Source organism: Daphnia pulex, chromosome 9 (genome assembly GCF_021134715.1).
Source record: "Daphnia pulex isolate KAP4 chromosome 9, ASM2113471v1".
Taxonomy (NCBI): domain Eukaryota; kingdom Metazoa; phylum Arthropoda; class Branchiopoda; order Diplostraca; family Daphniidae; genus Daphnia; species Daphnia pulex.
In genome coordinates, this window is record NC_060025.1 from 5,987,258 (window position 1) to 6,009,775 (window position 22,518).

General features: G+C 38.1%; 4 protein-coding genes across 6 annotated transcripts; 2 read left to right on the forward strand and 2 right to left on the reverse strand.

Annotated features, from left to right (window-relative positions):
• Positions 1-2,030: 2,030 nt before the first annotated feature.
• Positions 2,031-3,464, reverse strand: LOC124202344. Its single transcript, XM_046598680.1, has 3 exons — positions 3,153-3,464; positions 3,001-3,087; positions 2,031-2,927 (listed from the first exon to the last, which is right to left on the reverse strand). Exons 1-3 carry the CDS (start codon positions 3,313-3,315, stop codon positions 2,824-2,826), a joined length of 354 nt encoding a protein of 117 aa, XP_046454636.1. The 5' UTR covers positions 3,316-3,464; the 3' UTR covers positions 2,031-2,823.
• Positions 3,465-7,801: 4,337 nt separating this feature from the next.
• LOC124203191 (multiple C2 and transmembrane domain-containing protein-like) lies at positions 7,802-17,193 on the forward strand. Of its 2 annotated transcripts, XM_046599863.1 has the most exons (19): positions 7,802-8,116; positions 11,100-11,530; positions 11,689-11,852; positions 11,945-12,185; positions 13,720-13,867; positions 13,952-14,094; positions 14,174-14,253; positions 14,319-14,430; positions 14,508-14,650; positions 14,727-14,903; positions 14,981-15,176; positions 15,263-15,459; positions 15,540-15,753; positions 15,829-15,974; positions 16,104-16,233; positions 16,300-16,395; positions 16,469-16,575; positions 16,653-16,860; positions 16,925-17,193. In XM_046599863.1, the coding sequence occupies exons 1-19, from the start codon at positions 8,110-8,112 to the stop codon at positions 17,003-17,005; spliced, it is 3,021 nt and encodes a 1,006-aa protein (XP_046455819.1). In that variant the 5' UTR covers positions 7,802-8,109; the 3' UTR covers positions 17,006-17,193. The 2 variants fall into 2 exon arrangements, with proteins under 2 accessions (XP_046455819.1, XP_046455818.1); XM_046599862.1 differs by having other exon boundaries at positions 7,807-8,116; positions 15,829-16,233.
• On the reverse strand, positions 16,299-21,439 carry LOC124203190. 2 transcript variants are annotated; one of them, XM_046599861.1, is made up of 10 exons: positions 21,247-21,439; positions 21,056-21,126; positions 20,868-20,991; positions 20,686-20,794; positions 18,900-20,621; positions 18,451-18,832; positions 18,212-18,389; positions 17,839-18,141; positions 17,647-17,773; positions 16,299-17,542 (listed from the first exon to the last, which is right to left on the reverse strand). In XM_046599861.1, exons 1-10 carry the CDS (start codon positions 21,279-21,281, stop codon positions 17,351-17,353), a joined length of 3,243 nt encoding a protein of 1,080 aa, XP_046455817.1. In that variant the 5' UTR covers positions 21,282-21,439; the 3' UTR covers positions 16,299-17,350. The 2 variants fall into 2 exon arrangements, with proteins under 2 accessions (XP_046455817.1, XP_046455816.1); XM_046599860.1 differs by having other exon boundaries at positions 20,686-20,812.
• A 191-nt stretch (positions 21,440-21,630) lies between these two features.
• LOC124203194 (28S ribosomal protein S18c, mitochondrial-like) lies at positions 21,631-22,409 on the forward strand. Its single transcript, XM_046599869.1, has 4 exons — positions 21,631-21,783; positions 21,846-21,931; positions 22,000-22,150; positions 22,206-22,409. Exons 1-4 carry the CDS (start codon positions 21,672-21,674, stop codon positions 22,355-22,357), a joined length of 501 nt encoding a protein of 166 aa, XP_046455825.1. The 5' UTR covers positions 21,631-21,671; the 3' UTR covers positions 22,358-22,409.
• The last annotated feature ends 109 nt before the right edge of the window (positions 22,410-22,518 follow it).

A 22,518-nucleotide genomic window follows, 5' to 3' on the forward strand; every position in this document is an offset into this window, starting at 1 on the left:
GTAAGATCTCGCCTTTAATTATGGCATCATCTTCGAAGTGAAGTTCTCAAACCTTACTTTTATCAGTTAGCACTGTGTCTGATCGAGAAATAACAGAATCCCACTTTACTCTTAATATTGCTTCTTTGGGAGCGAAAAAAAATCTTCTTTTCTCAATACATTTCTTAAGACCTGATTTACAGCCTGGAACGAAACAAACCGGGATTATTAAATTACTGCCCACAATAAATTACATAAAGAAATCTAATGTAGTCGGCTTAATAAAAGTCACTTTTATTCATAGCCGGAGGCAATTTTATTGTTTTTTAATAGGTATTGCGCTGATTCATACAATTACGAATTTCATAGATTTTTTAAACAAATTTTGGCGCAAACCGCGTTGCCAGTATTGTTTGGTTTCATTAAGAGAAGCATCACAGTTTCAGTTCATACCCACCAGATAGCGAGGGATCTGGCGTTCGCTCTAAAGCCTTGAAAAAGGGGGTGTTTCTCATACAATTTTTTGGGCGTTTTTCGGCCAAGCGGACCGAGCATGGTTCCCCTGTCTAGGTATGGAGTGCCGACTCCTTTACTCCTTCGCCTAAACTAGACTGCCCGCGGTTGGCTCGGCCGGGGAAGAGGGGGAAGAGGGACATCTACTGGTCGGTTGGGGAAACCCACAAGACATGGGACAGGGAACACCTTTTCCATGATTTCATTTGAAATTTTTTGGATTTCTTGAATTTTTATTTGATTTTTATTTGAAATTCCTTTTTTTAAGATTTGATCAAATCCTAAATCATAGACAAAGACCACTGGTTGATGCTGTCCATAAGAAAATTAACATGGCCAACTGTCGCCAGAATTCTTGCTACCCTTCCTCCGATTTTCCCGATTCTGTTTTGCTTGTCCTGCCCTCTAGTGTACGTTTTGTTCTCTACACTCTGCTTACATCTATTCCATTGCAATCATTCAATTGATTTCTCTGCTTTTGCAATTGGCAAACGTCAAAATTTAATACAAAATGACTTTTAAGTAAAAATTTGTATGAAAAAATTACCTAGAACTTTTAAACGCCAGCAAAGAATTTTACCAAGACAGAAGGAAAACAACTTTCGTCTGCAACACCCTTGGTAGCCACGGTGCAGTACAGCAGTTTATCCGCTAGGGGCAGGACAAGCAAAACAGAAACTCGGGGTCAGTAGGGATAGGGCTAAAAGGATAGGACATGCGAAACCAGTCTTCTTTATCTATGCCTAAATTATCGTCAAATCCAATACACTGACAATAACTTAAACGGTACCTTTTCTGTGAGTTCTATGAACATCTTTACATTCAATATTTTCCACCTTTTCTAAGAGGTCTAATGCAGGTGCTCCCTTAGCCATGGCGTAAAAGTCAGGTATGAATTGAATTGAATAAATTTTCGATTTTTTATTTTTCGAATTTTGATTTGATTTTGATTTGAAATTCCTTCTTTTAAGATATGATCAAATCCTAAATTATTGTCAAATCCAATACACTGACAATAACTTTAACGGGACCTTTTCTGTGAGTTATATGAATATCTTCACATTCAATATTTTCCACCTTTTCTAATAGGTCTATGCAGGTGCTCCCTTAGCCATCGCGTAAAAGTCAGGTATGAATTGAAGTTCAATTCTACTTATTTCTACTTTTTACGAAGATCAATCAGGTGTATGATTGTTTAACAATGCAAGAAAACATTACAGCTTACACAGTTCATTAACGGGAATTCACTGTAAATGTCAATCGTACAAGATTTCAGAAGAATAAAAAAAAAATTTAAACGAAATAGAATACATTTCTGCCCAAATTCATATAACATCTACTTTGAATGTACTAGGTACGTTGTACATCTACTCCTATTTACCTGTTAATGCCTACGTTAGATGAAGTTTACGGAAGAAATGCATTCTTTTTACGACGATTTAGCTGATTATATTGAAATCATTTTTAAGTATGCTAAAGTTATCTTTGCACGTCAATTAACGTCGGATGTGAATGAAAAATGCCTACAAAGAAGACAGTTTTGGTGACATATAAATATTTTATTTACCGAACATAGTAACAAAATGGATATGGCGAAAGGTGCTACAATTAAATAAAATGCATTGTAGCAAAACGAAAATTTGAAAATTCAAAATTATTCAGCTGCTCTTACAAAGATTGCATTCGCTGTGAAACGGACAGCAAAGGGATAAGGAAAAAATTTTGGCGGGTGGGAGGCTCGGTGGAAAAAACTGGGGGGAGGGTAAAAGCGGGTTGTATGTGGGTTGAATTCTATTGAAAACCCCCTCCCCACTGTCCACATGCAATCACCTATCATGGTTAAGAAATGTTGTGTAAATCCGTTTAATATAGGACTGTTCGACATCTTTTTTAACATTTGTTGCCATCGTGGCAACGCAGCAACTCATGTATTTTCTGTCTGCTACGAGTGACTAGTGTAGTTCTGCGAAATATGAATGTTTTTGAAAAATAGTGATAGAAAAGGGTTGTTTAGAAGTTATAATGTGTTTTCTTTATATATTAGTTCGTTATAGTGTTAGTGTTTAACTATGTCACTGTCTAATTATGCCAGTGGACTTAGTATTGAGGCCAAAACACGTTATTTGTAAAAGTGAAAAATGTTTAACAGTGATTGTCCATATTGTTTTGGTTAAGGCTGTTGTCCAATTGTTTCAAAATTTGCTTCCTCAGATATCTTCATGAATCTAGTTGAAACAAAAAGCTATCAAAATCATCTGAAAGCCCTTGGCGCATGCAAGGGGCTGTCTTCTGAATAAAAAAAGGCTGTAAAAGATGATTGGGTTCAAGAGTTCATGGCCATTGCTCTCCCATCACGGGTAGTGTTGATGAAGGCAAAGGTGGATGTGTATCAGCCTTGTCAAAAGCAACATTGTTTCGTACTTGCTGATCACCAACTGTAATGACAAAATAGTTCATTCATTAAAACATATGAATGTTTTTTTACACATGAAATGAATGCTGCAATACCTAGAAATTGTTTCGTCTGATTTGATCCCAAATTTATAGAGGGTGCCCAATCAACATGTTTTTTGTGGAATTGCCCACTCGGCTTTCCTGTAAGCATGTCTCAAATTGTATGATAATAATCAATAATTGTTAGTATTACCGCCTAGATATACCTGTAAGAAAGTGATCCGAACACACATACAGATTTTTCAGGTTGATGTCGTTGATGAAATTCTTTCTCTCAAACCACAAGTCTCGCCTTGCACCCTCCTTTGGTAAACTATACAGTTTTACCCTTGCACTTTTCAGGTTACGAAAATTTGACACTTTGTACATTCTACTCACAGAACCTTTTTTAGTATTTATTACGCAGAATACCTTTCAATTAGATCATTTAAAATTTGGCGAATGTTTAAATCTGAATAGCCTACTCATTTTTTCATATTTCACAGAATAAACAAGTCACTCGTAGCAGACAGGAAATACATGAGTTGCTGCGTTGCCACGATGGCAACAAATGTTAAAAAAGATGTCGAACAGCCCTATACTGATTGACGGCACAATCACTAAATCACCAACGCAATCGGCAACGCCGAATAAAATGCCTGAAAAATGTGTCGAAATGGGGGTATCACGAAAATCGTGATATCTCGGACATCTTAAAGAATTATTAAAAATCCTTTTGGATTCGGAAAGAAGGATGAAAGGGCTACATTTTTTTACAATTCGTTTTTTGTAGAAACCGAATATACGGCTAAAAGCAATGTAGTCGGAGGGGGAGACTTTGGGTTTTTGTGATTTTTTACTATTTTTAATCCTGATTATCTCGTGAACGGAAAAAGATAAAAATCCTGACTTTAATCCGTTGGAATCGCCTTGCGATTCCGAACAGAATAGACCTAGTCCGGATTTTTAGAGTCCTTTTCCGGATTACGATCCGAAAAGTACCACCACCAGAAAGAGGGTATTTCGGTCCGGTTGAGTGGGAGATCGCTTGTTAAAAAATCGTGACTCACGGGTGCCATAGAAGAAACGCAGATCTTTTTTTTAAGACCGTTTGCGTTTCTCTAGCTTTCCCAGTGAGTCACAATTTGAACCTAAAGTAGGCCCATTTACATATGGGCCTCTCTACTGTCCGGATACTTTTGCCTCGGACAAAAACCTATCCTTCCCATTATTTTAAAATTCAACAAAAAAATAGGGTTTTTCCTGGCACCCGAGAGAACCTACAGACAGATTTTCATTACAAATGAAAATTTGGCCACTTTTTCGCCTTGCGAAAACAGCGGTTTCCCATAAGGTTCTCTCGGGTGTCCGGACACTTGTGGTGCCTTCTGTATATCCAGACGTATGACTCCTTTAAGCGGATAGTATTTCTTAGAGAGTGGTTATTGGGATTTCGTCAATCAAAGAAAAGGGAGAAAAGGAGTGTATGAAAAGGGGGGACCCATACTTTCCTCTTCTCCCCTTTCTTCCCTCGGGCCAATTCTCTGTGGATTCGGTCGCGAAAAAAATAAACAACAGGGGAAAACATTTTTTTTTTATACAAGGAATGTGATCTGGAGACATAAATTGCTACACATACTAACCAAGATACGTAGCAATTAACTGACACAAAATTTTTTTTTTAAATAACACATTGATTCACAAAATCCACTTTGTATTGAAAAAAAAACCACTTTCAGCCAATACAGACAACACAAAACAACGGCACAAAATGACGGACATCGAAACAATTGACTCGCGAAACCGCGAGGTGAATAGCCTCTATAGTTGACCTGTTGACCCTACTAGGAGGCATTTGTTAAAGGGGGCGATCGTTCACTCGCCGAACAACGGCAACTCAGCATCAGAGTGAAGTCGATTATAATTTTTATTCTAACACAAATAAAAACTAATTAAAAATCATTTTAACCGCAATTACAAATTAAAGCAATTTCAACAAAATAACGTGACAGAATCATAAATTCATTAATCATAAAATTAATCATCGAAAATCGTTAGGATGTCACGCCCGTAAACCTACTATGAAAAATCATTGGAAAAGAAATCATGGGGTGAAATCTGGAAGCAATTCATAAAATACAATTGATTTTTTACTTTTTTTATAATTAATTACTTCATTCTAATTTCAAAATTGTATAAGAATTTTATAAAATTTTATATCGCCGTAATATGCTATCCTATTTCCCCCTGCAACAATAAATGTAATTTTAAGAAGGTGCGTGGTAAATACAGATTTTAGTAGATTATATCAAATCGTGATAATCAGAACTACAAAAATAAATTATTGTAACGAATTACAAAATCACCAATAACAAAAATCGACAAATTATGAAATAATGCTTATGAAAATATTTGCAAGAATCACAAGAATCTTTTAGAATTCTAAATAGTAGTATGAAGAAACACGTACTATTTTTTAGGAAAAAAAAATAATGAATCCAATTAAGTTTTCTGTTTCCCACACTAGATAATTATCGATTTTAGGGTATTATTGTTTAAACTTTTGGTATTTTCGTGATTGCTAAAGGCTTTCCCCATGGTATCACGTACGACATATGAGTTTGATTAATCAATAAACAGGCGGTGGCTGTATTATATCGATCCGTTATTTTCAGATCCAAAAATAAAACGAAGCCAAAAACATTCCTACTGTACAATTTAGTCGGATTTTTTTTTAAAGGAATTATTTTAAATTTCTCCAAGGAAAAATCGAAAAAAGTAAAAATAATCGCATTTTTTCTTATGTTTTAACTATCTGTATTTTCATATTTTCGCATTACCATTCTTTACATTTTCGCCTTCTAAAAAAGGCTCTGTTGCCCTGTAGTTACCCAACATCTCTACACTATCAATCTATAATAACTTTAGAAAATCAATTGCGAAAAACAATTGGAAAGTCCCCTATATATATTTCCTTGAGGACTTTGCTAAATAGCTATACATGACCACCAGCATTTATTTCGTTTTCTTTTCGACATTTGTTTCTTTTTAAGAATTTTCACTTTGGAGTTAAATTCCATTTAATAGCAGTTTTTTGAATTTTTACAAAAAATTCTGAAAAATTTTGCCAGAGCCTCTTTCTGAGAAGCAAAGATAACAAAAAAAATTCTTGAAATTCGCGAGGCATTTTTTAAGGCTTATTATACCTACTTAAGAAAGTGGTAAAAAATTTTAAATGATTTAGATTTTTAAAAACGATTTAAATCACGATTTAAATCGATTTTTTAATGATTGATTGATTTAAATCATTTTCAAAAAATGATTTGATTTCATTTAAATCGTTTTTCGAATTGATTTTTGCAACACTGCTATATAGATATATGCAATGTAGCAACTTAATTATTTTATTATTTAGTAGCTCACTTTTAATGCCTATACTTTTAGTACACGTTAAGTATTTCCCTCATAACTTTTATGTTTGAGTTGTAATTGAAAATCTGTCCGTACTTGTGTTCGCTTGTGTTGCTTCCTCATCTCCAATATTTTTTTGTCTATTTATTTTTTCTGCAATTATTGATTCCTCTATGCTTGTTGCGTTTTTATTTTTAAATAATAATTTCTGGTTGATATCCCCCGTCCCGTACGGTTTACCTACTGGCTACTGTCCCGCTTAACCCCACTCTCCCCTATTGATTATTGATTTCAAAGAGGAGAACTTTGACCTTTGAGTTTAAACTAAAATATTCAATTAATTTATTTGTGGGCCATCATCAATGAGGATGCATGAATACCAAGGAGAGTCCAAAGTATTAAGACAACCTATTTTATATGTTGACAATGAATAATAAAAATAATAATGAAAATGACAAAATGTTTGTTTTTTTTCCTAGTGCAAGTTGAGAACGGTATTCCGTCGTTTTTCGGCCTTTTTAACCATTTCGGCCTGGGGCCGAAAATGTACTAAACTGGGTCCGAAAATGGCAACTTTATTAAAATAAAATATTTTTAAAGAAAGAAAGAAGTTTTTATGGTTTATTTTGCATTTTATATTATTATATGGCCATTATATTATTGTTTTGGTGACTTAATATATTGGCAAGTATATTGGGCTTGTTGGGGCTCGTCATCAACTTGGTCATCAATCAACGTCCTAAATTTATCCCTTGTGCTTAGCGAAAAGAGCAGCGCGATGAAAATGTATGCAGTTTTGTTTTAATTTTTTGGATTAATTTTTTTTTCACTTTTTCTAAATAAAATAATAGAAATAAACAATTAACGTTTTTTCTTTGATTTTCTTTTCTTTCGCCAAAATGTGTGTGCAAATACACTGATGGAGTGTCGTGGGACTCTTTGATAAATGCTAATTATAATTTGATACCAAATATGAGAAAAATAAGTGTGAAGCCGTGCTGTGAAACGCTGAATATAAATAAACACATGATTTATTTCAAGGTTATATAAGATTTATTTTAAGATTGTCACCAAACAAAATTTTTTGTGAAAAAATATTATCAGCTACGCTACACAATGTGTTTATATGTTGATACCAACGACAAAAATTCTGCTTTTATCCACGCGATTGGGATGGACACGGGGTGCGTGAAATAAGAGAGACAAATTTTTCAGGAAGTGCAAGTGATGTTTATTGGTGGAGAAATATTGAAGTTTTTTCTTTCCAGAAATAAAGGATGAAAATAATAATACCAAGACGCTATAGGCTATATACATAAAATGTAATTTTTTTAGAGAGGGGGTTGGAGTAACCGGCGACGTCGACCGTCAAGCCACACAAAAAAAAGAAAAATAAAGTCAGACAGCTCAAGTGTGTGCTGCCGTACAGGATCTATACACCCCGGGTTTCACTGTGTAATATGCCAGTCGATAGTCCGCGTCGACTGCGGTCAGACGTGTCCCTGGCCCATGTGCAACAACACTCTTTATTTTAGTAATAAAGTGTCGGTTGCCCTGCATATTGAGTGAAGTAGCATTAGTAATTATTTATTACATACTTGATTTATTTAGTTTAACTCTCGCGCTCAGTTGTTGATACCGTTGCGTTTTGTGTCGAGTGCATGAGTGAGTCAACTTGTAAATTCTCGGCAAAAATTAGATACACTCACTTGTAAGTTGAACTATCTAAATTTAGAAATCCACAGCAACCAATTTTAAATTCATGAATTCATCATGGGAGGTAAGCTAAATTGGAGAACTATTCTGGAAGTTTGGTATTCTCAAGCTATTCTATTCTAAATGTGTATAAGTTTTTATGATTGCGGTTAATTTCGCTACCATATGGAATTGTATAAATTCTAACCGGCTCGAATTAGTTCTAATTGACACGGATGAAAACTTGTAAGGTTTTAGTGAAGAACTAACCAATTGTATGTCATACGCGTCGACGTCGTGGTGATATGATGACGCAACGGGAACTAAAGAATCATCTGAGTTTAGGGAAGTTGTCAAGAAAGTCTGTCGATCGATAAACATAACCAGCCAACTCAAGACAACAGTGAATATTTTAACATTTCTGTTTTGTTTTCATAATGCAAGTGAAACTATTTGGTTGCTTTCTGCAACGCTTTCCACGCATTCTGTCAAAAGATTGAACTTCAGAGAGACCACCTTTGGTTTTTATAATTCAACTCGTCAACTTACGACAGAGAAAAAAGAGAAGAATTTTTCTCTGTCAGTAGGGTACCAGGAGAACAATGCAGTTACTCTATAATGTATGGAAGAACATTCAACATTGACACATATGCATTACCTCCAGGAATCCCGTTGCAAATATTTTTCGCATTTTTTACGAATGATCATTATTAAATTAGAAATATTCAGCTGTAGCAGATGCTGCAGAAAAACCTTGTCTAATTGACAAGACATCCATCCACACGGTTGGTATCTTGGCAAAAAGTTCCGTGCATGAGCAAAGTGTGACAACATGTATTAACTTATTATGTTTACTCCTCTAAGAATTGAAGCGAAAGGTTTCCGGAAAACATGCGAGTTGTTTTAAAAATGGCAATTTTTTAAATCTTCTGCTTTCATGTGTTCGGCTGAATAGTTATCGACCTCTCGTGTTCATAACCTTATCCCTCTGAAAATAGTTCAGGTTTGAATTACACAACTTCGGCCATAATCGATTACGGGGCGTCCCCAGATAGGCTGAAAGCTACAAAACATGCAGTCATAGATCTAGACATCTAGTTGATTTGGACTGATGTTGAATCGAGCCGTCTACAACAGTCACACAAGATTGAATAGCGCGTTATGCATTGAAGTTTTATCGATGTCCATTCCAGTCAAGCGGTATATAGGTCTTCTTTCTTTTCGACGACAGCCAAGCTGAATTCCATTCTGAATGTACAAGTTCGGCTAGTCATAGACTCTGCTCGTATATGCGTTGACGGTTTGAATTTTTGCTTAAAAATACAAAAATCTAAAAAAGTGAAAAATAAATAAAAAATCGATCTCAATTTCGATTTCACTGCGTAGTCTACAGTACATTTTGTTCTGCAATTATTAAACGTATGGACACTAAATAATGACGTTATACTGAGATGAAATATCTTAATATTGGTTGCAAGCTTACATATAACCAGCAGCAACTATAATTGTCAAGCTATTTCTGGTTTCCTTCGACGCACGGCTGAGTGAGAAGTCCTTTTCGCAGGATTTGCAATGCTCACACGTGCTGGATACGAGAACGCTTGGCGAGTCTTTCCGCAGTCTAAGTTTTCAGTCCGAATGCTGTCGTTGCTGAACCCTACAATTCTTGTCATTTGCGCTTGCGCATTTTACACGGATATATACATCCCGTCATTTTTCGTGTACGAAAAGAGCGGCGGCTAAGCGATCGTGGGAGTTTCCTATATCTAGATTGCCTTAAGGCTGCTAAATATTGTCGCATAACCGACGACCATTTTTTATTTTATTTTTTTCTTGCTTGCACCCCCTTATCGTTCTATCAAACTCATCTCATCTTTTTGACTCTTCTCCAAGTCTTTCCTGTGTATTGCTTTGAACTTGTAATGCACCGTGATTGTGTTGCTCCGGTACTCGTCTTTGCCTCCTTCTTGCCTCAGCACTTTGGCCAGAAACCCGGGCGATCGATACGCCTCAAATAAATCGATGGGCACTGGGCATTGTTCCTTCTTGTTTCTACTTATTTTTCGTTACTTTTTTCTTCTTTGTTGTGTAGTCAAACGATTCGTTCGCGTTACTGAGTGGATAACGATAAGTTACATCTAACCCATATACCATGTTTATTCTTTGATATGTCGTACCCCGTCGTACCCCGTCTGGTCCCGTCAATAAAATGGATGCCATGCATTCAGTTCTGAAAATAGGCTATCCTGTATATCTGTCTGACATTTGAGACAGCATCAATTGAAGCATATAAACGATGGTCAAAATCTTAAAAAAATAATCTGGAAATGCTTCTGTCCAGAATCGCATTAAAAGAGAGCTAGGTCGATCGTACCAGCACCAGCACGGATATAGCAACCGTAAGAAGCTTTACGGCAAAGGATTTCATGTTGAACAAGACAAATCTTTGTTTCGAACACGAGGAGAGAAACAATGTATAATATGTATCCATTTTGGAATAAAGCAATTTCATACTCATACACACAGCATAATATACCTTATAAAGTATATAGACGAACAAGAATGTTGGAGTAAAGAAGATTAACATCCTTGTGTCCAACATCTATATTTATTGCCGCCGTTACACTGCTAGGTGGCCAAGAAGAAGTAACGATGAAAGAAACACGCGACTACAAGACGAATGGGCTTCTCCCCCCCATGTTACGTACCATCATGACACATAGAACCACACAGTACCAGACTGTTCTTAACGAATTAATCACTGAGGGGAAATACTAATGGGATTACTGATTTCTTCCACCCTTTGGTGATTGGTGTCAATTTGTGTTGTTCATGTTCACCTCTCGTTCTTCTTTCGTGTGGAACGATCAGGTCAATCGTGACGGCCTCTTTTGCGTGATCGAGTACAAGAAACAAAAACAAAAAGCGTCTGGGGACTCGACAAGTTTAAAACTGAAAATTCAGTTAATCGATATCAAATGCGAGTTAATAAAGCAATGTTCTGATGCATGAATTATTAAACATCAATAATTTCACGTTAATAAACGATATTTGATTTCTTGTCTCAGAACCGGAAGCCGGAAGTCGCCGTCGCCAGCGCCTAAGCCAATCGCTATCGGCTCTCGAACTGTCCATGGTCGAGTTTGAAAATGACGAAAATCACGCCGCCAGAAAACCGGTCGCCCATTTAGATGCGACGTTGCCATCGGAAAAACCAGCTTTGCACGTGCTCGGCGATCTCTCGAGCTCGTTGTCACCTTCAGTTCGCACGCTCCAGTCAGTGGGCCAACAGTCGACCAGCGCTCGCAAATCGTCACCTATTCGAGCGTTCCTCACACCTCCCCTCATGAGGAAACGCAAAGTACCCAGCAGCAAGCATCTCCATCACGATGACGACAACGGGAGCGATTCACGTCTGTCGCCTCATCACACCAACACAGCCGGCAATGTGTTGCCCAGCAGTCGCAGCAAGTCTTTCGGGTTTCTCAGTCTCCTCAAGGTAAATCCCCGCGCCAGACGTCCATGGGTTTCCCTTTTTTGTGTGTTCGTCTTTGCCTTTCACTCGTTCCGTTTCTGTTCGAATATTTGCTTACCGTGACCCATTTTGTTTTTTTCAATGCCATCTAAATTGGCTGTTTCCTTTGGTTGTGTGAACAGTTCAAGTTTTCTGATCGAAGTGGTCGTAGCAAGCAGCAGCCAGTCTTTCAGTCCAGCTCGTCTGTCTTGGCTGGGGAAGAAACGATCTCGGACAATTTGAGCTCTGCGACGACTTTTCCATCCTTGTGTGTCGATCAACCCTTCGCACTGTCACCCACGTTTCAGTGAGCCATTTTTGTTTTTGCTTCTTTTTTTGTGGAATTTGATTTTATCCCAGCGCCCTCTCGTTCGCCATTTTTTTAATTTGTTGACACAGAGAACGTGAACGATGCGAGCAGCAGCGAAACACGAAAGCCCCCCTTGCCGATCAGGAAGATTGTGATGATATCCATCCACAATTGTGTGCCTCTGCTGGCTTGTCTTTGGTTGCAGTGGCTGCCGCCTCTACAGTTATGCCCAGATTGGCCATGCCCAAAAAAGTGTCCATTAGTTCCAAACACACTTTCACGCCACACTCGTCATTGGATCACCCGTCATCAGCAGACTTTAAACATGGGGTAAGTTATTGCCTTTTTTTTTTAAACTCGTGTCATGTCAGCTGCTTTAGTTTGAAAAATATCGATTTTTACTTTTGCTTCCCGTCCATAGTCAACTTAACTTTGACTTTGTATTTGTATTGATTTAATCAAGATAAATCATTTCACTATTATGGCAAGTTCTTTTGTCCTGGTTACAATTGGGTGGCCTTTAACGCTTGGGGCGGGGGGTTTTATCGGATGTGCTGTTTTTGGTCTTATCGCCTCGGGAATCCCATGCTGTTTTGCTTTCTCTTCAGAAAAACGTGCGAACATTGTCGTCGTTCGAGCTCCATTCATGCAATTAACAGTTGTTGTGTCCCGGGGTGCCTTACAGACTGTGTGGAGCTGATTTATTTCATTTTCCGCGCAGTAGCAATTAAATGTATTTTTTTTTTATATTTTGGTTCTTTACATCTAATGGCAATTGTTTAGCACTGAAACGTGATGTTCGCCATTGTGCACTTGATGATGTGAAACATCCATTGTCCCTCGAAAGACGTAGTCGTACAGTGACAAGAGTTGTAGTTGTGTCATTCCCGACCGTCAATCAGCAGTGGCGCAAGTGTGTGTTACAGATAGTTTCCGAAACAAATAAAAGCGAGAGCTCACAGCCAGGTGTCTATACAATTGCAATAATATACAACATGTAGTAGACTATAGAGATCCGATATATATATAAGGAAAGGCGAACCAAAAAAATGTGGTGCACAGATGTGAAGAGAAATGGCGTCCCTTTCATCTTCGGTCATGTAGTTTGAGGTGCCGCCATTCGCGAGTAATAGATTTTCAGCTTCAATGCGACTAACACAGTCGTTGGATCAAAAATTCAATTTGAGGACCTGCGCTCGTGTTAGCGGTAAGATATTTACAAATCTCTTTGTGAAGTGTCCCTCGAGCGAGTCGTCGTGTGTATATATATGCAAGGCGTGACGAGAGCTAGAAAACTATTACCATTTCTTTATTCATCGTTTCCTTTTTTTTTGCTTTCGGGATACCCAAGTAGACATCACACAGGCTATATATACAGTGCTGCTAAACGCAGTGAGACTGAGTGACTTGGTTTGCACATAACATTATCTAAATTAGGACTTAGTATACGCTGGATCGACTGTCGACTCGCATTTTGTCCCAAGTTCAACCGAAAACGCAAAGCTTAATTTTATGAAAATGAGTCTGCTCTTAGCTCTGTGCATTATTGATTTTGGCCGTCGTCGGGAGCGGGAAAACCATTCTTACCCCTGCCATAAAAAAAATATATTCACAAAAACCGCTCATCAGAAAAAAGGCGAAAACCAAATCGTTTATTATTTATTTCTTCTGGGCCGGCGGCAAAGTTCACCAGCAAAAGCCTGAAAGCTCATGTCGTTTGTGACTTGATGTATACGTTGTCCGACCGAAAGAAGGATCGCATTTTGGCGCAATGGGCGCAAAGCCTTTCCTTGTTTTGTTGTTGTTGTGTCTGGAAATGGAGGATTTTTATCAAACGTTAATACTTCTTTTCCTCCCTTTCAAGATGGTGTCGACAATGCCTGCAACGTCCGTATCATCCTTACCGCCCTTGACGTCGATGCTGCAACACGGATCGATCCAGCTTGTCGGTCCTTTTCGTCTCCATGTCGTCCTAAAGCAGGGGCGCGACTTGGCCGCCAAAGATTCATGCGGTAGGGCAAATGTCGTGCCAGCGAAACACTGAGAGCCGTCTAAGACAGATAACAAAAAATATTGCATTGATTATTGAAATTCAGGTACGAGTGATCCTTACGTCAAGTTCAAGTTGGGTAACAAAGTGATTTATCGCTCGAAAACCATCCACCGTGACTTGAATCCGATCTGGGAAGAAGATTTCGATATCCACTTGGATGATCTCAATACTCCTTTGCACATACGAGTAATGATTTAATGCTATTCCTATTTCAACATTTACAATAATTAAAAACACATCGTCTCATATTTGAATGGCCAAAAAGGTGTTTGACTACGATTGGGGAGTGCAGGACGATTTTCTGGGAGCAGCTACTTTTGATTTGAACCAATTAGAACTAAACAAGTGAGTTATCTTTAAAATGGACTTGATACAATAACAGAGAATGAAGTCTTGCTCACGTCCAATAGAATCAATTTATACTCGTTGGATCTTTTCACTGACGAAATGGACGGACGTCAGGGTATCATCGACTTGTCAATAGCCCTCTATCCGAAACTGTCCGAGGATGACAGCGATCAGGTATATATGTCACTTCCTTCACATGTCAGATCATGCAGTTGTTATACTTGACTCTAACTTGATTTTTTATGCCACAGAGACATCCTTCAAAGATTGCTGATCAAGCTAAGAGACTCAAAGTTCAAATCTGGTCATCGATCGTCAACATTCTCATCATAGAAGGGCGACATTTAACCGACAAAGATGGCGAGCCTTTGAGTAAACCTTATCTCCGCTTGCGGTTAGTCTGCGTGTGCTGTGTGTTGGATAAAAATTGGACATCAATAATTTTGTGTTGCGCTTCTCCCAACCAACAGGTTGGCCAACGAAAAGTACAAGACGAAATCAGTGACGCGTAACTCCTCCAACACGAGCGTCACTTGGCTGGAGCAGTTTGATTTCCACCTCTACGAGGACCAGTCACATATTCTTGAAATCAATTTGCACGAGAAGGAGTGGAAAGGTTCTCTAGGGAGGGATGAGTCTGTCGCAAGGTAAATCGATGGAAATAATTGGATTTTTTCGCTCCTCGATTTTCGATGTTATCGACCCGTGTGTGTCTGAATTTTAGAGCCGTCCTGGATCTGGCAGGCGTGGAAGGGGAGCGGACGCATTCATTGAACTGTGAATTTCAACAAGGAGGTTCTGGATCTCTTTCGCTACTCATCACCATCAGCGGAACCACTGCCTCAGAAACAATATCGGATTTGTCCAGCCATCAATCTGACACACATGCCAAGGAAGTGGAAGTCATGAAACAGCGTTATGTAAATAATCCTACATCATGCCTATGATGGATGGGTTTTTTTTTTGCTAATTCACACATTTTCTTAATGTTGCGTGTCTAATGTAGAGTCTATGGAGAACGCTTAACAACTTACGAGACGTGGGACACTTGAGCGTGAAAGTTTTCCGTGCAACTGGGTTAGCGTCGGCCGATATTGGTGGCAAATCTGATCCGTTTTGCGTACTTCAACTAGTCAATTCACGATTACAAACTCAAACAGAGTACAAAACATTAAACCCGTCTTGGAACAAGATATTTACTTTGTAAGTTCCTTTTTTTATTGTTGTTTTTAAATTATGTCTTAGACTGAGAGCGTTGGAAATATTTTTTATTTTTTTTTTAGTAACGTTAAGGACATCAATTCAGTTTTGCAAGTCACTGTTTACGACGAAGACCGAGACCACCGATTTGAATTTTTGGGTGCTGTTTCCATACCTTTATTGCGCATTGGCAACGGTCAAAAAAGGTGGTACGCCCTTAAAGATCGCAAATTGCGCTTCAGAGCAAAAGGCAGTAATCCGCAAGTTTTACTCGAGCTTAACGTCGTCTGGAATGAAGTATTAATCTTACCGAACAAATATTAGTTTTGTTGAATTGAAAAATTAATTTATTCTAAATTTGGTTATTCGTAGTTTCGTGCCACCATACAAACTTTGCAACCGAAGGAGAAAAAGTACATCGAGCCGGAATTGAAATTCAGTAGACACACCTTTGTCCGCAACGTGATGCGAGTCAAAGCCGTTGTCATGGATTTGATCGAGATTGGCAAATATATCGAGTCCGTTCATTCCCAATACTTTCCGTTTTTGCGAATCGAGATTTGCTTACCATGGGGGTGTGCAGATCGTCCATTTTCCATATTTCATCTAAAATTTTCTCTGTTTTCCTTATCTTTCATCAAATGCAGGAGCATCTGGGAATGGGAATCTACCACGCGCAGCTGCATAGGCTTTGCCGTGTTTTTAGTCGTCACATGGCATTTTGAACCTTACGTTATTCCTTTAATGTTACTTCTATTTTTTCTTCGGAATTTTTTGGTTAGTTTTTTTTTTTCTATCATTTGTTATTTTGGATTGAATTAATTTCTTTTTTTATTCGTTCAGATCCGATCATTTACTCACGGCTATGTTAGCGAATATCAAGAGAGTGATAACGCGTCTGGCGATGACGACGATGAAGAAGCTGACGATAAGAATAAGGTAAATTAATTTCTGAATTAATTTTCAGGATCACTTATTATTGCAATATAATGTGTGTGTGTGTGTATTTCAGGAAGAACGAAAGAGTTTGAAAGAGCGGCTTCACACAATCCAGGAAGCGACTCTAACCGTCCAGAATTCCATTGGCTACTTGGCTTCGTTATTTGAAAGCGTGAGAAAGTATGTCGCCGAATTTTAAATTGCAAAAAAATTAACAGACATTTAATTATTTAAAAAAAAAACTTTCTTTTTTTTAGCACCTTCAACTTTAGTGTACCTTTTCTTTCCTACTTGGCCATAATTTTATTGATTGCGTCATGCATTTTACTATACACCGTTCCATTACGATTCCTCATTCTTGGCTGGGGTGTCAACAAGTTTACGCGCAAGCTTTTCAGACCCCACAGCATTCCTAATAACGAAGCTCTCGATTTCCTTAGCAGGGTTCCCGATAACGAGCAACTGGTAAACATTTTACTGACTTTGTTTTATGGAAATGTTTGGTCACACAATTGCATTTTTAACGCAGGCGGATTATCGTGAACTGCGGTTGGATCTGCCAACGGACCACAGTGATAAATCAAACCGCAAAATCACAAAGAAAAAATAAGCTTTCACGTCGTTCCATGTTTTTTCCCTCCTTTCAATTTCGACGTTCCAAATCTTCATACCATTTCATTCTGTTTCCCTGTCACGTTCTTTTATCCAGTTGGTTGTTTTAAAATGTTTCTTTATGCATGTTCAATTCTGTCTATAAAGTGGCCTTAAGACGGAATAAATTACAAGTTTCCCATTTAAGCAAAAGCTTATTACAGAATAAGTTTATTGACCTCGATCATGGGCCAAAAAGAGCGTGAATTGCCATTTTTAATTGCGAAGTAAAAGAAAAAGCTTAAGAAATGCATTATTAATATAAAAAGGAATAACGGAAGATAATTAAACACATCATACAATTTTAGTAGGCGTCCCCCTTGAGTGCAACTGTTAAAGTTTGCCCATTCTGTCCAACATCCAATACAACGCGCCCAGAGTGCGAACCGCTTGTTGTTGGATGGAACTCTATGGGTAAACGAGTGAAGTAACCTCTTGGGACTGCGTTGCGAGCATGGTTCATGACAAAAGGCCCACTGATGGTCTTCACTCGAACCTTTGGGAAAAAAGAACAACAAATAAACAAAAAATGTTAATACTACGATGCGTAATACAAGTGCCCTGAAAAATAAACATTTCAAATGAACGAAATTCAAATACCTCTTGTTTGTCTCCACTCCAATTCTGAAGCGGAATCTTTTGTGAGGATACGGCTCCAACTTTGGTGGAAGGAAACGCCACCTCAGTAACGGCTGCAGAGACAACCACGTCAGATGGGCATTTCCCACTAGGAGAAAGACGAGAATAATTAACTAACAGAATAGCACCATTATTTTTTTTAAGTATAAAAACCTGGCAGCAGTAGTTTGACGTCTCTGCGGGACATGCTGCGGGAGCTTTGCGTCGCTTAGAATCGATGGTTCAAGGACCGTGGCAGGCTCTGCGGCTAGTGTTACAAAACGTGAGTCTTTCTCGTGTTCTGGGATAATTACATTGATCTCCTCCGCCGTTGCATTGTTAAAGAACAATGCCATATCCCCTTCACAGACAGCAGGTTTCAAGGGGTTGTCGTTGGCCTCCAGCTGTAACAATCTAGTCCAGTCGATTTCATTGATCTCAGTAGTAGGGATCACGGGAGCTCCATCGGCGATGCATCTAGTTGGAAGAAATAAATAACGAATAAAAAATAATGAAACATACATTTCTTTAGGCGATTGTTCATTACCTAATCCAGCGAGCACGCAGTGGCTCGTCGCCCCACACGAGTCGTAATTTAAACGAGGTTACCTTCCTATTTTCTGACGGATGAATAAAAATTTGCATGCTTTTAATGTCTCCGACACCCACAGAGCAACACTGGGGCATGACAATGCATTGATAAGGGTCTAGAACTTTCCCGTTTTCTGTTGAATAATTTAAAATAATTAATTTCAAGGAGTTACTTTTTAAATAAGTTCTAATTACCTTGCAACGGTTGAATGAAAGCGAATCCTGCAACATTTCCCCGATTTTCCAAGACAAGTTGGCAGTTCCAGACAGATCCCTTGGATTTAGGCACTAGTGTATTTTCTGGTTCAGCAGTATTATCTGCCAATCGTCGAATGTGGCTTGATCCGCCGTATCCGAAGAGATCTACAGTATACTTCATTTTTTTGGCCGATTCGCAACGTGGATAAAGATTTAGCTTCGTGGTTAGTGGGCCAAGACTATTCGGTTGAAACACAAGATCAAGGCAACACTCTTGACGAGGTTCTAATTGGAGTTTACGACGGGACACCAAACTACGATTTTCATCCAGCATATGAAAATCGTCTGAATCCTTGATACGCAAATCGAGCTCTAATCCCTGTTTGAAAATAAAAAATTCATTTTATTTTATAATTCACTAATGAATAACTAATCTTGAAACATACCTGTTTGAAGGACGAATTAAGGACAACAACATTTTGGATCTGAGTGAGTCGAACTCTGGCCCCTCCAAAATAAACTTGCGATTTATTCACTTTGACTAACGGCTCATGAAGGGAATGGGCTGATTCGATTAAATTCGTTTTGACCTGAGCGACGCCAACAGAAGATTTTGGGACATCGGGGGTAGCATTCTTCTTGATAACTGTCGATGTGATGCGACAGAAATCTTTGTCGTTGAATTCGCTTATTTTTTCAACGGGAGTCTGAGGTTCACGATTCACGGAGCTACGTGTGGGTACAGCAGCCAATGTGTGTCGATTCTTCATAAGTTTCCCATCGATATCAGCAGGTGTTGGAGGTACAGGAAGAGGGAACACGGGTTGCTGATTCAATTCTGTCGGATTAAATTTCCCAGACGAAGTTCTAGAAGAAATATCATTATTGTTGAGTAAGGATCGACGAGCAAAGTTGTTGGTGCTTTTGTTAGACGAGGGAAGTCCGTAAGCGCTATCAGCTCGACTTTCGGTTATTTCAAAACCACTTCCGCCGATGCCGCTCGATTCCGAAGGTAAAAGTCCTGAGCTCATGCCACGACCATTTAGGCGAAGAACGTGCTCCTTGATTTTGTTCATCAGCAATGGTGTTGACAGCAAAGAAGTGTCGGAAAATACAGCTAACCAGGATTCTGGGCTGAATCCATTTGCTTCATGTAGTGTCAATTCGCGTTCAATTCGTTCCCATTCCAGATCCAAATTTCGTGATGTTGTTTCTACATTACAAGCTTTGTTCACTCGAGAAGTCACTGACTGAACCTCTGGCTCGTGATCACAGGTGATGTTTCCTTGTTGACTTAGATTTTCCAGAATGCGCATCACATGTTCGGACGCTTTAGCTGCAGGTGTCATTGCCGTGGAACACAGATTGGGTTTGCAAGATACTTCTAGAAGCGATCCCAGTTGCAGGTTTTGTGCCGGCATTGATATGTGACTAATTTCTGCACGTTGGGGATCCGGCAAGAAATGCACGCGCCTTTCACACGAGCTTTGATCTATGAAATCGTCAGTAATTTCACGGGTTGAACTCAACTGTGGTTCTGAAATCAGCGAATCACACCGAGGGAAATCGGTGTTCTCCCGGATCGTACTAGCTGGCGACGAAGAACTCTGACTGGATGCGGCAATTTCACTTGGTCGTCGACTGCTATCGGATCCCAGCGACAGCGATTCAACGTGTCCAGCAACATAAGAATGAAAATGGCTTATTGCTCCGGGATCGAGCACTGATTCAATATGAGACTGCCCCACATCGATATGTGATTCGTCTTGTGGTTTCCAATAAAGAGAAGGAAGTTCACTGGTTTCTCCAATTTCTTGCAGTGTCAAACAGGGGGCAGGTTGTTTAAATTCGACTGGTGTGACATTTTTTTCCTCGACATGTTGAATACTGGGTTCTTTCTCACGAAGGCTCACACTCGATTTTTCATTGTTATCTACCAAACTGCCTATTTGGCTTACGGACTTGTTATTGCCAATCAACCAGTTTTCACTGCTATCAGGACTCTTGGATGGCAATTCTAGATTTTCAGAACTGGAGAGAGAACTCAAAGATTTCTTTTTCATCCATGAAGGCTCTTGGCTAAAGTCTGGATTAAACTCTACTATGCCTGGTTCACTTTTTTCACTGCTTGATGACTGAAGACTCTTCTCTTGAAAACTGAAATAAGGCTACAAATTGAAATAAATTTAAGCTTACAAAGCTTGAGCTAGAAGTGTAAAGCTTTTCAAATACTCGTTCTCTAAATGACGCAGAATCTCCCAACTCTGGACCCATAGGCTCTGATTTGTATGCCAAATATTGACTCATGGTAAGTTTCTGATGAATGAGATCACTATCACCACTGTCGACCATGAATGACCTATTAAAACATCTTTTCGAAATAAGAACACTAAATTAAACTACTTAATAAATACCTTAGTGTTATTCCTGAAACCATTGCATTGCTTTTCTCTGTTTGGTGACTTTGATCTGACTTGACAGATGAAGCTGATTGATACATTTTTTCTTCTTTGTCAAAAAAAGCCTTTAATTCTTCTCCTAGAATAAAAAACAAACATAAAATGAAGTTAATTGTATGAAAGTAAACATCTTTCGTGCTTACCAACAAATTGTTCGCTACTTTCTAAATTACAAGGACCAATACTTCCACTGAGACCAAACGGGTTTTCCCAGCTGAAAACCAAGAACAAATTTAAGATAAATGGCGAAATTAATGAAATGGTTCTTATGAATTCTAAAATTTTGATTACATTAGAAGTTGAAATTTATAAAAAAATACAAGTGAATTCACACCTCGAATTGGACAGCGACTGACTGTGATTATCCATAATCCTTTCGGAACCGGCGATTTGAAAATTACTGATTAGTCGTAGCAATTAATTTGACAGTTAAATAAATTTAATCGACAAAGATGTCAAATTCAAAGAAGCAATTGACTACTCAAATTTGAACTGCACTTCAATTTTATTGAATCTCAAATCGGTACAGTTAGACAAGTGAACTAAAAAAACGTTGCCAGATGAAATTTTGGGAATTCCGTTCAATTAATAAAAAATAATAATATCTGAAATTCCGAATATGTTCAGAATTTATTCACATCAAATTTAATATAACTTAATCCTCCAATCAATATTTATATTTCCTAAACAATGGAGTAGATATTAGATGCTAGATGGAAAACAGGCAATCGCAAACAGCAAATTTTTACGACACGAGTTATGACTTATGACACAGTAGCAGACGAATACGCACGTGAAATTCAACCGGAAAATAAAATAATAAATAAAATGGCATTAATGCAGAAAATTTTACCATGTTTTCACATTTCAAGTACTCATATTCTAAGATCCTCATTAGAAAATTTTTGTCTCTTAACATTTTTCTCTCTTTAGGTTTGTACAGAACATCTATGTTTCCACTTTTAACAGTGAGGCACTTTACAAACTTCAATGCCAGTCTTCAACAGGAGGATGATCAAGTAAATTTCCAATGATGTCATTGTTGTTATTTAAAATAAGATTATTGAGAGAAATTTTTCTTACTTAGCCTGCTCAAAATCTCAGCAATCCCTACCAAAAGGAGAAACGGTGTTGTATCTTGTGCAAATATGATGTGAATGTTGACTATAAGAATGCACGCCTGCTATCTCAGTTTTTGTCTCCCTTTACAGGAAAAGTTTATGAAAGAAATATTACAGGTAAAATTATTCATTACATTTAAAATCATTTAATTTAAAACCTTTTGTTTTGAAGGTTTGTGCAAATCAAAGCAAAAAATAGTTGAAAGTGAAATTATTAAAGCACAAAATGCAGGCTACTTGGCTATTATGTTGAAAAAAGTAGAATACTTTAAGGATCCTAAGCTTTGTGATCCAGACAGACCAGTCAGACCACACCGTTACTAAAAAAGTGTAATTTGAATTATTATTAGCATTATTAATACAACTTTGAACTATACATTTTTGAGGGGTTATAAATTCATTCTCAGGATTTTTTTCAGAGTGAAAATTGTGCATAATTATTTTTAAGCATTATTTATAGGCTACTTTGTAGTTGTAAAGCTATC